This window comes from Halichoerus grypus, chromosome 4, assembly GCF_964656455.1.
Source record: "Halichoerus grypus chromosome 4, mHalGry1.hap1.1, whole genome shotgun sequence".
NCBI classification, from domain to species: domain Eukaryota; kingdom Metazoa; phylum Chordata; class Mammalia; order Carnivora; family Phocidae; genus Halichoerus; species Halichoerus grypus.
In genome coordinates, this window is record NC_135715.1 from 13,395,792 (window position 1) to 13,411,884 (window position 16,093).

At 42.7% G+C, this 16,093-nt stretch overlaps 1 protein-coding gene across 9 annotated transcripts in view; it reads right to left on the reverse strand.

Annotated features, from left to right (window-relative positions):
- The window catches only part of MBNL2 (muscleblind like splicing regulator 2), a 155,501-nt gene that overhangs the window by 17,026 nt on the left and 122,382 nt on the right, over positions 1 to 16,093 (reverse strand). For 3 of the 9 annotated variants that reach the window (XM_078070172.1, XM_078070173.1, XM_078070178.1), the window contains one exon: positions 9,908 to 9,943. The exons of 2 other annotated variants lie outside the window; for them this stretch is intronic. In XM_078070172.1, the coding sequence (XP_077926298.1) occupies positions 9,908 to 9,943 (36 nt within the window). Of the gene's footprint in view, positions 1 to 8,516; positions 8,612 to 9,907; positions 9,944 to 16,093 lie in introns of all 9 variants that reach the window. 4 more of the 9 variants (XM_078070174.1, XM_078070179.1, XM_078070177.1 and 1 more) reach the window with 2 other exon arrangements.

Here is a 16,093-nt window from a genome sequence, read left to right on the forward strand (position 1 = left end):
CTCCGGCCCTTACATTTCACACTGGTTCTTCTCTGTCGAATTCCCATGCCTCCCTCAAGACCTACTCCTCAGCCCCTTTAGGGATGAGGCCCTGCCATGGAGGGCCTTACCCTCCCACGTAGTCCTTGACCATTTCGCTTTGTGACATTCCCCGACTGCGCCATGTTTCTCTGACTAGGCGGTAAACTCCCGGAAGCTACCAGCACCTCTCCACGCTGGCGGCCTCCAGAATGATCAGCAGGCTCAGCCAGGTCCAGCCTTGGAGCCATGGCCTCAAGCAAGGTGGCCCAGGGAGAATGCTAGCAGAGGCTGAGAGGCCAGACCTAATGCCAACTGTCTGTGACACACAGTGGTGTCATCTCCAGTCAGTGAAGGAACAGTCAGGGTAGCTGGCTATCCCTCCTCCTCCTCAGGAAGCCGTGAGGATCTCTCCTCTCCATCTGCCCTCACAGAAAGCCTGGCAAGTCCCCAAACACGCAGGGAGCCGCGCGTGAGGGAGGGCAGTGGTGGCAGAACTTGGGGAGATAAATGCCTATAAATCAGAACTGTACTCTGTTCCTAACAATTTTTATTAAGATTGAGACCCCCCGGGGTGCCTGGGTGGCTCAGATGGTTAAGCATCTGCCTTCGGCTCAGGTCATGATCCCAGGTCCTGGGATCGAGCCCCATGTCCGGCTCCCAGCTCAGCGGGGCAGGGGGTCTGCTTCTCCCTCTCCCTCTGCCTCTCCCCCTGCTTGTGCTCTCTCTATCTCTCTCTCTCTCAAATGAATAAATAAAATCTTAAAAAAAAAATTTAAAAAGACTGAGACCCCATTCATCTTTCAACCCTTGAAAATGGATCTGAATTCCTGCCTTGTAGCTCAGCTCTCTTTCCTTACAGATCTAGAGCTGAAATAAACACACATACAGGATGAACTGTACATTCATTCTGCTCAAAAGAGAAAAACCCCAAATTAGGAAAGTTGGGCATGATTTTGTTACATCCACAAAAGCCCAAATACTCCTGGGACTAGAACTTCTCCATCTAAAAAGATTGCCCCCCAAATTCCATCAAAATGCAAAAGAGGATGAGATTTGAGGTATAATAAGTAGGACAATCCACCAGGCAGTCAAGTTCCACATAAGGACCCTTGACATTTTCTCTTCGGCTGCACAAAATCGGAGCTGATATTATGTCTTTAGGTGCTATCTACAAAAGAATTCTACCCAAGTTTCTCACCATGAGGTATAAATTATTCATGAACAATGAAAATGTGCTAGATACCAACACTTAGGTAACTTAGCCTTTCCTCAGAGAATCTGCAGATACATTTATTAATTAAACCTCATGGTAGTTAGTCCTGCAAAGCAGCTGCTTCTGAGGCAGAAAACGAAAAGGTCTACTGTCTTCTTCTTTTCTGATTTCTTCAAGAGAAAATATAATCTGCCTCTATGGCTCTCTGAGATCCAAGACCCACCTCTCCTCTAAAAATGTTTTGACCACACTTGATGCTAAGTCTGGTTCCCGATGACCTAGCCACATCGCGCATAGCACTTACATTCAAATTGCCAAGTAGCTGTAACCAACAGCGTTAACTGAATGCAAATACCGCAATTTCAAAAAATCAGTGGGGTTTTTTTTTTTTTACTTGAAGAGATATGGCAAGCTCCAATCTCCACCCTCCCTACACACACACACACACACACACACACACACACACACACACACCCCACTCTTACTGCTGCCATTCTCCACAAAATATTTGATGTGACAATTCTGTCTCATTTGGAGCAACCTGATCCATCACTGAAATGGAACCTCCTTCTATAGTTAGAACATCAGCAAAAAGTTTAAGGTGCTTAAGCTGCTTCCATGGTCTGAAGTCTAATGCTGAAATAGATGTCTCCACCCGAGGACTAGTCACCAGGGCTGGATTTTGACATTTGCTGTCTGGGCCTTTCTGGAGTACAGTATAGCTGGGCCCCAGCTGCTTTCCATAATCTGTTCCCGGGCACCAGCAAACCGGGAGGAAGGAGGAGTCTGAGCATCTGTACGTGGAGACCAGTTACTACCCTATGTTCAGCAGAGGACTCTCACAGAAGCCTCCTCCCCCCTGCACCAAGGCTTTGCAGAACCAAGATTTTTCTTATGAAAAAAAAAACAGGCTCCCAATGGGTCAGGTGGTGAATAGTGGGGAATGTTTAATGCCTCCTACATTTATCCGAATATAGTCCTGACAGATGGCTTTGCATAACAGATGTTTCATAAAACTCTCTGAGATGAGAGTTTAAGTAAAACGTGACCTTACCTTTCTAGATTTCTCGCTTAGTACAGGCTAACTTACATATCTGAAAATCTTTATACAAATAGTTTTGAAGTTGTGTTCACATTTATTTGTGAGAAGGAAGTAAAATCTGATGCTTTTAAGCTTTTTTCTTCCCTCTCAAGTAATCTGTAGCAGGTCAGATAAAGCGTAATGTTGTGAACCCGGTTGCATGTAATTATTTTATTTTTTTGATCTGACATTGCTGCTGTTGATTATCATATGCAATAAATTTATACCGGGCAGGTATGGAAAATGAGATTTTCTGACTTATCAAATATTCTAATAAATAGAAGGTCATGTGTGTATGTTATTAACTAATTTTCAAAAACTCTTCCTCAGTTCAACTTTCTGTTGAATGGATTTAATCTTTGGGGGAGTGTTCAGAAGATATAAGACCTAGAGGTCAGAATTTTAAACCTGAATCACCACTTTTTGTAGATGTGATTTTTTTTTTTTAACATCTTGCCAGAAATAGAATTTGTTTTCACCAGCTTTAAAGGTACTGGTGGGGTGGGTGCTCCATAAAAAGTTTCCAAATATCCAAGGGTAAGAATTTTTCTTCCTGGGGCGCCTGGGTGGCTCAGTCGTTAAGCATCTGCCTTCAGCTCAGGTCATGATCCCAGGGTCCTGGGATCGAGCCCTGCATTGGGCTCCCTGCTCCGTGGGGAACCTGCTTCTCCCTCTCCCACTCCCCCTGCTTGTGTTCCCTCTCTTCACTCTCTCTCTCTGTGTCAAATAAATAAATAAAATCTTTTAATAAAAAAAAAAAGAATTTTTCTTCCATGCTTAGCACAGGCTCACTTCCCAGAATGAATTAGATGGATAATTGCCCTCACTGCTCCCATAGCCCTCACTGTAGAAACACGGGCAATGTGCATTCACTCCACACCTAGAGGGACTCTTTCTTTTGAGCAAAGGTTTGGGAGGTCTTTGAGCTTTCGTGGCTCTGAAATCTCATTTAGGTAGGAAGTGGGAAGCCACACATTAGGGATAAGCACGCTGGACACATGTGACCAATGAGTGCATTCAACTGCTGTCCTTGACGGGACTGAGTTCTGGTCCTTCAGGGGTGACTTCCTGTGGCTAACCCTTCATGTCAGCCCAAATTTCTCTTTCTGCCATGGGACATTTACTAGGATGGGTTTTGCCATAGTATGAAATAGTTTTTATGTTTCTGTTGGGTTAAAAGTAACTCTCCCCGTGTAAGGGGCAAAGGCAAGGCAAAGGAGGCCATCGCTAGGGGCCACCGCCTCAGTTCGGGCTCTTGTTAAAACCCCTCACTGCTCTCCAGACTCCTGCCTCAGATCCGTCGCTCACTCTCCCCAGAGTTCTGTTCTATCACTATCCTTCCTGAAGAACTTCACTGGCCCAATCAGGCAAAACCCTCCGCCTTGGCATTGAAGAATCAGACCCGGTTGCAGTCACCCCTGCACACTGAGGCTCTGACCAGTCAGACTGTTGGCTCTCCACCTCGACCGTACACTTCCCTGCCCGCCCGTGCGCGTGAGCTTGCCCTTCTGTCTCGCGGGCGAAGATGCTCGAAAGAGCACACAGGTGGAGTCCTTGTAGGACTCGGGGGCCAGAGAAAGCACGTCTAGCTACAGGGGTGCAGGGAAAGACTCGCCACGTAGACTGAGCCTTCAAGGATGTTACTAGATAAACTGAAGAAACTCTGTATATAAATGAAGAAGCTAAAACTTAAAATGTATTTCCTGGGGGATTATTTTCTCCCCTCTTGAAACAGATGCAGTTTTGAAATAAAAAATAATAAAGCAATGACCGGACACACTAGTATAATAATTCAAGTTACAGGAATTTCAACCTGTACGCTTGTTAAATAAAATGTCTTACAATATGAAGAAACTAGGTAACCCAGTATACCTAGCTGGGGACCTGCACGTTTTTTAATGTATCCTCTGAGATGAAATGGGTCCCGCTGTAGACGTCTATAGACTTACACATTCTGACTCTCTGTGCGGCTGAAACTGACTGATTCATATGGTATTCTCATTTTCATTTCCGATTTTCCTTGTGACCCAGCCATTTGTTGGCTGGTGGATAGAACTAAGACAGTGAGTCACACAGAACAAGCCCATGAGCCTGCTTCACTAGGACCAACGACGAATTCTTTTTTTACTTCTCTACTTCTTCCTTCTCATCTGACTTGTATAGATACTGCTCATAATTTTCAGCCTCCTCACTGGTTATGATATTACACAGACTATTCACATATGGTTATATATTATAATCAATATATATCCGCTAGATGGTTCTAGATGTGAGCCGGTTATTACATCTCCAGCTTGAAGCCAGGCTCCAACTCAGTTCATCTCCCCGGCTTAGGAGTGACCTTGGTTTCAGCTGACACTCCTTCACAGTGTGTTGCTATTGGGTCTCACGTGCAAGATAGTTGCAACTGGGGAAAGAAGAGACTTTCCTGTATTTATAGTGATGGGAAAGGTGGTATAGCATGGTGGTTAAGAACAAGGCTTCTGGAACCAAACTGCCTGGGTTTCAGTTCCAGCAAAACCACTTATTGGCTGTTTAACTTTGGCCAAGGTAGTTAACCTCTGTTTCGGTTTTACCACCTATAAGATAGAGATGACCAAAGTTGTCCTCATAAGACTGTGGTAAGGATTGAGTCTATCTATACAGAAGTACCCTCTCTCATATAATATAAAACGTATGGTATGATATGTGATGTAATATGTAGTACATTACATGAGAGAGAAACCATTTAGAATAGTATCTTGTACATAACAAGTCGTTTGTAAATAATATTAGGTAATAGTAAAATTATTAAATATAATTGTATATTAAGGTCTAAAGGCCTTAGTTCAAACAGGAAGTCATTGCGAGTAATACTAGTGTGTTTATTTATTGTATTTTTGTTTCTGTATCTATGCCCAGAGCCGAGTAACTAGAAAAAGTTGTTTTATATTTCCCCAAAGTATTTGGATTTTGTCTTCACTGAATTTCAAGCTACAAGTCTAAGTTCAGTTGAGACTTTCATTGCTGGCACCTCGATGAAGCCCTGAGGATAGAATTTACAGATTTGTGGCTTGTTCATCTTGGCTCACCACGGACCAACATGTAAAGGAAACTGGACCAGAGGATCTGTCATGGGATGTTCTGGTCTATCTTCTGTCTTCTATGAATGACTTGGATCTAATTACAAATACCTATGAGGTTTGACCGTCTAAATTGATCCAATGAACTGAAAGACTGTCAAAACTCCAGCATGTTTTGTGTTAAAGACAGATCACTCCACGAAGGACAAAGGAGGCAGGATGCTTAGCACGCTCTGAGCTCTGAAATCCCTAGCTCTACTTGCCAAGTCTGCCCGTGTCTAGCTTTCTATCATCCCAGATTCTAGGTCCAGCAGAGCAGCTGAGGGACCACAGGTCTGCTGGATCTTGGGGCTGGAAGGGACTTTGGAGGTGATCTAATGCTAGGCTTCCTTTCACAGAGAAGGAAACTGAGACCTACTACGTTTAAATGACACCTCGTTCACGTGGATATGATTCCATCTGAGTTTAAAGGGTGAAATTAGTAACAGGATAATTTGTCATGCCACAGCCATCAGCAATCTCTGACTTCGGGGGCACTGGAAAGATTTCTAAGTTCTTTTGTAGCTGCTTCGCTCTTTGAAAGTTGTTGAAAATACGTAAAAAATATCATGCCTGAATAATTTATATTTATGATTATTTCTTTTTCTGTGGTTTCCACCAAGAGCTGCTAAAGGATTTCTCCTCTTCATCACTGAAGTGCAATCCAGCAACTGTTACATCTGATAAACTGCACAGCGCAGGGTCTAGGATTCTCGAAGCTACTGTCAGATAGTTCTTTAATAATATTTCTTTAAATGTAATTGAAGTTAAACCCGTTGGTTCCTTTACCAATTGCAGTCTGCTGTAAAATGATATATTTTAGCCTCTGCATATCTCATGCTTCCTACCCCTGCCTCCCTACACACAAACCTGCGCATATATATGCACGCAATCTCTCAAAGTTTTTGGGAGCCCAAAGGGAGCCCAAAAAATCACTAGGCTGGAAAAAATATTTATGATATGTGATTAAGTATTTATTATAATAATGGAATTTATCCTCAAACTCCAAAGTATTTCTTTATCTTGACTTCCTTTCCATTCTTAGGAAAGATCTCTCAGTATGAGAAGTGCTTAACTTGCTGGGCGGCTGGGTGGCGAAGTCGGTCAAGTGTCTGACTCTTGGTTTCAGCTCAGGTCCTGATCTCAGGATCCTGAGATCGAGCCCCATGCCGGGCTCCGCGCTCAGCACGGAGTCTGCTAAAGTTTCTCTCTCCCTCTCCCTCTGCCCCTCCTTGCTTTGCGCTTGCTCCTGCATGCGATAGCTCTCTCTCTTCCTCTCTAAAATAAATAAATAAAAAAAGAAGTGCTTAATTTGCCATCATAATGAATACTACTATACTATACTTGTCTTCTTACGAAAGGACTTTGTCACAAAAATTTTGTCAAAAATCACAAAAACGTGGTTCAAGAAGGCAGGACTTAGACATACATATCCAGGTATCTAGCTTCCTCATAACGAAACGAGCAAAAGAGGTGCTTTGAACCTAGTAATGGAAGGATGCAAACTTTCTCTCCCTCTTTCATCCCATCATTTTTTTTTTTTTTAAAGATTTTATTTATTTATTTGACAGAGAGAGACACAGTAAGAGAGGGAACACAAGCAGGGGGAGTGGGAGAGGAAGAAGCAGGCTTCCCGTGGAGCAAGGAGCCCGATGCGGGGCTCGATCCCAGGACCCCGGGATCACGACCTGAGCCGAAGGCAGACGCTTAACGACAGCCACCCAGGCGCCCCCCGTCATTTCTTTTGAGTCTTCCCAGCTAAGAAACTTATTTGCTATTCTTTGTTATATCTGTTTGGAGGCTGAGTTGGCTTTCCTTAGAGGTAAGGTGGCTTTGAGGTGGTAAATGAAGAGCTAAAGAATTAGCAACAGTTTATATCTGCCTCTGAGAGCACATGTGGGCTCGCCTTCCCCCCTCTGCCTTCTTTCCTCCTTCGTCACAATTCAGAGGATGCAGCCAGAACTATCAGGGGACTTCACTTGTATTCCTTCATTCAAGTGCACTCACACTTGTCTTTTCAGTGATGAAACCTATGGCCCTGGAATCACTTATTCACTTGGACGTAGAAAGTGTGAATCAGCCCTTCCCACCTGCAGAATGCAGTCTGGAATCCGCCATTGACGCCCTGACATGATTTCTCCCAATTTCTCCCATTAGCTCCAACCTTCCCTCCAGCTCACTCCTATGTCTCTTTTTATCTTTTATCAGTAAAGCTGATTAAAAAAATTAAGCTAAAAACAAAGCCCAAACCACTGCTCTTGTATGAAGGGAGGGCGTGCACAGTAACGTGTTTCTCTAGGCGAGGTTGAGGGCTGATGCTCACCCATCCTCATGCACATCTCCTGTGCCAGGAGCACAAGTCTGCGAGCTGGCTGGCTGGGGTTAGGGGTACAGTCAGCCCGTGATTAACTGGTTCTCACTGAGAATAGAACATCCATGGTCTTACTGGCACATGCATTAAACCAACAGAGTTAAACATCCCTACTTGGTTATATCCAGCCTTTGTGAACTCAGCGCCCAGCATTCTTCTTCCAGTACACCCTGGCTCTTAGACCAGTATCTAGACAAACTGTGAAGTGGGGACCAGTGACTTTGGGAGCACAGGCGACCAAGGCGAGATGTTGACAAGCATCATTCAGACCTCAAATTTGACACGAAGGCAAAACGGGGAGACTTTTCTAAGAGGAGAATTTTTTTTCCCCTCCCCCACAGAGGTGATAGGGTCTGAATGAACTGAATCGAAATAGAGCCAGTTTTCAAGCACCCACGGGCGAGCTTTTACGATTTTTCTGCGGCAATTCACAAACCACTGGATACGTAACGCTGTACTAAAAGGAATTGAAGCCTGTCAGGTTAATTACACAATATTAGGTACGAAAACAAACAGTGCAACACAAAACATAGCTACATCATTATTTGCAGTAAATGTTAACTCTAAATAAGTGCAACCTGTCCATAAGTGCTTGCTATAAACTAATTAAAAAAATAAAATTTGATGGATAAACATGAAAAAAAAATTCTCACCGAGAATTTTTTTTTTAAATATCAGCACTCATTTAGAGTTTGGGATTTGTGAAAGAAAGCTTTAAAAGGAGCAAACCTGATTGGCTGCGGCTGTTGCTGCGAAGGGGACACTTGTTGCAGGAGTTGTTGCTGCAGAGACAGTGGCTGACGTAGCGCTGTGCATCATGGGTACTTTCAGGAGGGGAACCATGGGAGCAATGAACAGGAGGGTGTAGCATTATGGTAATAGAAGTGGTATTTTGGCATGGTGAATATCAGAGCAGCAAGCCATCATGGGTTAAACCAGCAGATGGCATGCAATCACAATGCAAAGCAAGGAAGCATGGGAGAGAAATAAAAAAGGGAAAATAGCTTATTACAAGTACAATTAAAGGAAGTTTTAAAACATAATCAGTGATTCCCAGAAAGGCCAAAGCAGATTACTTTGGTTGATGTATTTATCAACATTTTTACTTCTGGCAATTTATCATTCCCAATGGGGAGCCTAGGGTTGTAGGTACGGTTAGGTTTCCTCCAAAAACGCGAAATGGAACGTCCAATGAAGTAAGAAGATATGATACTCGTTTTTGTCATTCTAGAACATCCAAGGCTCGACATGTCGGCCTAATTTGGGGTAGGATATTCTTTGGAATTAATTATGGTTAAATTGAACATTTTTGTCAATCTGGAGCTGCTTTTTTGGGGCAGAAATTGTTGGAGGTTGGGGTTTATTCTGGGTTCATAAATGGCAGAGCAAAAATCGTGGCCTTGATGTAAATTCCAACGTAGTTACTGCGAAGTAGCAGGCAAATTTGGCCAATGTTTACTTCTCTTTATTCTAAATGGAACTCATCCATACGGCCTAAAGACAGACTTTGTACCAAGGCACTGGATGTGTAGAGATAACGATATAGTATTAAAATTTAACATCTAAGGGAGTGCTAAGGTCCAAATAATCACCCCAAAGAAATTGAGACTTAAAATTAAAAAGGATACTAAAGCAACGCAGTTCAGACATTTGTTTTCAAAATACATCCATTTACGGTTTTTAAAAATAAATACTTCTGGGAAACTCTGATAACTCTAACACACAGCAAAAAGGAGATAAAGGCACACCACTATGAAACTTTAAAACATTGATGAAATTAGCCTGCCTTTCTGAGAAAGTCAGCTTTTTTTTTCTCTTACGCTAAACCATATAAACTATAAAGAGAAACAAAATACAGATCATTAAAAAGCAGTACTTGTGGTTTTATGTCTTGCAGTGGTTGTTCTAGCACAGTGGTTATTCTGGTCACATTAAAACGATCATTTTCTTAAATAATATAAGTACATCTTAAAAAAACCTATCCATTAACTCTAAAGCCAAATAAAGCCTTCAGATCTACCATTTCCTAAAGCATTTCTACCATCTCTGATATAAATTTCAAGCAAGTGAAGGTACTGTACATAATAGAAAAAGACAAATAAAAAAAGGTTGAAACCTACCAATACTGGTAGCGGGAGTCATGCACAAAACTGACCCTGCATGTCATGCAATGGCAGGTGGAAAAGTGAATAAAGGGAAAGAAACAGGTTAGCGGTTTAGAGTTAACATTCAAAGTGAGATTGAAGCACAACCAGAAATCAGTAGGGTTAGTTAACACAGTCTTTTAGAGTTATTTACGTTTTTAGGACTGACACAAATATCTCTGACTTGTTGGAAGCCAATATTACTCAAAGCTCACTCCTTCAATGCTTTTCACACTTTTTACTCGGCTCCATCGACATGATTCTTCTAAAGAATGACATGTGACAATGTCGAGAGTGTCCTTCCTCTAAGACCTTTACAGACATCATCGAGGTTAATCCTCCAAGGTAGGAAGTGGGTATTTTACAGATGAAAAATCTGAGGCATAGTAACTACTCCAAGGTCATGCGTAGTGGGGATCGAGGGTAAGGCTAGAAATAGAATCTACTTCTAAATCCAGGTCAGGGCTTGTATTCGCTGGATTACACTGACCTTATTGCATTAAACGTCTGTTTGCTTGTTTGCTTGTTTCGTGTCAAAAACAATGTGAAAATCAAAACAGTAACTAAGATTCCGTATCCTCCAAATCAAACGCTCGCAGGTCAGGTGAATTTTAGATGATTGCCTAGAAGCCCTACAGCATAGGAAGACTGAAGTTCCTGTGACAGAATGACCTGGATGTGTACGTGACCTGTCTTCTGCTATGAGATTCATCATGATAAAGGAGCGGTGCCTAGCAATAAAGCCTAAAGAGCGTAGAGGCCAAACCGTGCCAAACGGGCTGACTTAGGACCAGGCCTAGCGACTGTGTCATGGCTGCTATTAGGTGATCCCTGACGGAGATCTTTGGCAAAACTCCTAGGATATCTCAGGTTGGTGTCCAAGTTGAAGGATGGGGGAAAGGGAGGAAAGGGAGGGAAGATTTCAATCCCTCCAGGGGAATAGCTACCTTCCCTGCGGGGGGCCGTATTAATAAGCTTGAATCCGAAAACTCTGACCCTGAAGAGAGATGTATGTGGTAGAGTACTGAAAAAATGAATTATCTACTTCTGGTTCAGTTCCTTAGACTAAAAATCAAGGTAATATAAGGATTATATACCTGAAGATGGTGTGTCATGGAAGTGACAGAGCATGCATTTTTAATGAATGAATGAAACGTCTCTTTAACAAATGGGTGTACCTGCTTAGGGTTTTAGAACTGTGTTCTGAGATACCAGGTGAAGAATCTGAGATGCGTAGACCTTTGTTCTCTCTCTGCTGAACTGTCCACACCTGAGGGATACTTTCTGCCTGATCTACATTTTGGTCAGGCTAACGTTAACCAGTCAGGAACAGAGGTTATTTAAACTGGATTATTACTGGATTCTTCAGCAAACGCATGTTAATGAATCTGACTTCACACACACACACACACACACACACACACACCCCTCAAAACCCTTCTCTTTCTCTGGCCCTATCTTTCTAATCTTCATAAACAAACTTCTGGACAGTTGCCTGCTCATAAATTTTCACTTCCTTTACCCCACTTGCTCTTCGATCCTCTCCAAGTTGACTTCCATATTCAGGTCTCTACTCCAACTGCTAATGTCCTCAAGAACTTCCTATTTGTGCAGTTATTAGGAACTCTTCCATCTTCATCTAATGTGAGTCTTGGTAACATTTAACACTTGGCCACTCCCTCCGTAATAAACCATTCTTTTCCCTTGGATTTTCTAATACCCCCCGTCCCTCCCCTCCCTACACGCACAGACACACACATACTTTATAGCTTATATGCTGGAGTTTTTCAGGACTCAGTTCTGGTTCCTTTTCATCTACTCTGTACTTTTTCTGGGCATATCATCCAATCCAGGATTTAAATACTATCTATAAGCTCAAGGCTTCCAAATTTATGCATCTACCTTCCCTCTTGAAATGCCCTGCTCCAACTCACCAATAAGCCAAAGCAATCCTGTTTCTAAAATGCATCTTATATTGGCCTGTCTGTACATCTCTACTGCCACTCCTCCGGTCCTGATCGCCATTATCTCTAGGCTGGGCCATGTCATGACGTCCTATCTTGTCATCCTGTTTGCCTTCCTGTCCCCTGCCTAATCCGCTCCACTCTTCACCTTTCTAAATACAGGTCTGTTCACTTCTCTGCTGGAATGATTCACTGCCTTTTCATTGCTTTTAGGATAAAGGCCCCCTATGGTCCACTCTCTGACTCTCTTCCCAGCTCCATTCCATACCCTTCTCCGGGGGCGGGCACCGTGACCTAGGCAGATTAGCCTTTCATTTCTTTGAACTGAACACATCACACTTTTGTCCTACTTTTGGGCTTCCCACAAGCCCTCCCCTCTGCCTGGAATAATCTTCGCCCCACTCTTTTCATCTTCCCGGTCTCAAGGTATGTGTCACTTCTTTAGAAAACTGTTCAATTGTTCTTTGACCTATCTCCATCTGCCATTTAAATCAGTTTATTATTTTTAAGCTTACTGAACTCTACTTTTTCATTCATCGGCCTTATAAAGCATTTAAGTTATATATTTATATGGGCATTTATTGAATATCCATCTCTCCTCCTCTCCTGTCAACTCTGGGAGGATTCATGTCTGTCTAGGTCTCTGGGGCACATAGTAGGTGGTCGATTGGTTGAATGAGAGTTTTCAGTCATTAGTGAGTGTATTGGGAGTAGCTGGTTCCTAAAATTTATTAAAGTACCCATTTTGTCAATGACTTTATTTTAAAGCGAACCGTGGCTGGATTCAAAGTTATCCCTATACAAATTCTGCTATTCTCTTGCATTCCAGTGTGTGTGTGTGGGGGGGGGGAGTGTTTCTTTCCTGTGTCGTGGCCGCGAGAATGTCCCTGGGTTGCAAACCACCACCACCACCACCACCACCTCCTGCAGCCACACTGAGCTGGGACTAAACATGTCACTTTAGCTCAGTTCAGGATGTGGCTGAAATGCTCTACCAGATTCATCTGATGAGCTTCTCTCGCTCTCTTTGTGGTCTAAAAGTGACATGAATATTGGAAATGCATAGTTTTGGCTGTGTGTGGCCATCTGACTCAGTGCCAGATTCTGCTCCTCGTCTTTTCTGCCTCGGTACCCTCTGCCTACCCCTTCAGTACTTGACATTGCAGCTAAAATGAACTTGCAATCCCTAACTATGCTCTCCCCAACCCCTGCTCTCCCTAACTATGCTCTCCCCAACCCCTGCTCTCCCTAACTATGCTCTCCCCAACCCCTGCTCTCCCTAACTATGCTCTCCCCAACCCCTGCTCTTCCTAACTATGCTCTCCCCAACCCCTGCTCTCCCTAACTATGCTCTCCCCAACTACGTCCCCCCCTGCCTGGGATGCTCTTCTGCCACTGGTAAAATCTTCCTTTCAAAGTCCTAAGCAAATTTCTTCTCCTTCGGACAGTCGCTTCTTTCTCAGTTTCCTTTGCCCCCACCACCCCCCCCCCAGCACATGCTGACAGCCCCAACACACTAGTGCTTTCTGCACTCTCAGAGCTTTGCTCGTGCCCCGACGGGCCCTTAGCGCTCGTCACTGTATTGGCTTTTCCCTAGTTCCGAACTCCTTCGTAGTCTCATTACTGGATCTGGAACCTAGAACTTACTCTGTGTTCAAGAACTGTTTGCCGAATTAAGGGGGGCAAATACATTTGGCTGTGGTTGCAAAGGTCCAGTTTCAACTAAACGCTGACGAATCTTTCACCAAGGTGTGTGATAGACAACCCTATGTAACCTTACGGTTTTGGATCAATAGGCAATATTTACACTAGTGCTTTTCCTTGTTCTACTTATTCTGTACATCCAATATAATGAGATAAAGAGGGACTCGGTGGGTCGTTTTGTTCTGACCGGCTGAAGCATTCCACTAAGACACTAATTCTATCAACAGAGACTTCTCAACTGTTCTCTGCTGCGTTTGCACAAATATTTCAACACTAGAATCTGTGAGTCAGGATTCTCTGGATAATTCCACGAATTATATATTCCACTCTGCAGCACAGACACACAGCTTCAGTTTTCCCATCTGCAAAATGCAAATAATCATGCCGGCCACTGGCAGAACTCTCTCGAAGACTAATGAGACAATGCCTGTAAGAACACTTATAGTAACACAATAAACCTGTCAGAGAAATGCCGAGAATTATGACCCTGCTGTTTTTGAGAGTGTGTGTGGTTTCTGCCACTGGCCTAACATAGCGAAGAACAAGTATGGACTCCTAGATTAAAATAATCCCTATCAAAAAAGGAGAAAAGGAAAAGTCTCACCCACTACAAACATGCTAGGGCATCAGCCAAGGTGATATTTCTATGAGCATGGTTTGGGAGAAGAATCCCATATTTTGCACAATGTTTTATACTCCTATCTCCACACCCTGGAGGCAGAATTCCTAAAATCCAAATTCACATGGTGTCAATGGGGGAGTTTTCGTAAGATATCAAAAACTTCACTGTGGAGAACAGATGGCAAGTGGATTGATTGTAATGCTCATGTCACAGTGTCTGCAAATATTGACCCGTTATGTCATACGCCTACAACTAATACAATGTGATATGCCAATTATACCTCAGTGAAAAAACAAGAAAGAAAAATTAGGGATCTTAAAAAAAAACAACCCCCAGAATTTCAGTAGGAATGGCCTTTCAGTAAAGGGTAACCTCCAGGAGCACATGAGATGCTCTGTGTTTCATATATACGATCATTGTTGATAGAAAGTACTTACAGAAAAATCAAAATCTGTCAGTTTAAAAATCAGGGGCCCACCATCTACCAAGTCACAAAAATGATTTTTGAACACTGTCATTTAATTTGCAGAGATTTAAGACAAGGGTGATTGACCATGAATGATTATCATCATTACTGTTTTAAAATTTAGTTGAAAATGTGGTTTATGAGAAAGAAAGCCTGCAATAAAAACTAGAGCCAAAACAAACACTGAGATTTCTGTTAGGGATTTAAGTGGGGGAACGATTATGCTAACTTGCTTTTGATTAAATTATTTTCTCTTTCATCATTTAAGAAAAACATGTGAAAACTTCCTCGAAGCTGAAATACCATTTCAGAGCATGAGAGCCACATAGCTGTTCACTGTGATATTGATATCATGTTACAGATGGAAACATTTGTAATTCACAGAATGAAATGGGCTAGGACCCACTTTTGGGCTCCCAAAGTCTCACAACTGCGGGTTGCCGGACACACTGGGACAGTGTTTAAAGAATCCAGCAGGGGGCGGAAGTGCACAACCAGGGCAGCCCGTACAGCCTCTCGGTCCTCCATACAGTCATTTCATTAACTGGATTGGGTCATTGCATAAGGGATGTTATCCATTCTTGCTTTGGAAGTCTTTAAATGGTTTCCAGGTGAAATACTTTAAAATAAGGATTCTTGCAGTGATTTAACAGAGCTGTCATGATTGGACTGAAGTGTTAAATACGAGTTAGAGGCCTTCAGACTTTCACACGACTTAGGTCCAAGGTTTCAAAGGCATTGCCAGGAAATGGTAGTGAAATTGTTACCCAGTCTCCAGAAAAAGACTTGTCCTTTTATGTTCTACCCCTCGGTACATTCCTCCCTAATTTTTTCTCCTAAGGTATCTAGTGATGAGGTCTATAAGACGCTTAAGGAAGTCATTTAAGACCTCGAGGTAAGTTTACCTACTAGAAATTATTTTATAAACATGTTATATCCAGTGGATTCCAAGTACAAGTCCTGCTATGCTAGATGCCTGCCCTGAAATGTCACTGGCTGAGGTTGTACTAGAACAGGAGGGAAACCCCCAGTAAGTACTGACGTAGAGACTCACTCTACAGGTCTGTAAGTCTCCTTAAGAGAAGAGCAGAAGTGAAATATGAAAACTAAACACTAAGAACCATTTTGCTGACATAATTTATATGTTTACTATAATAAATATCATTAACAAGTTTGATCATTGTTTTTAAAGTGAAGCTTTTATACAAAGAATACCACAGAAATACTTCTACTCCCTCCCACGTTAATTCCTGATAGGCTACAGGATTTAAAGAGATGGATAATAGACCCGAAAAGTCCAACCACGTGGATTAGGACCAACAAGCTCTTTGTGATAAAACTGTTGTTCATCTGTATTTACCTTCCAGTCACTCTCATGGGATGAAAATTTGGACTTCAAAACTAAG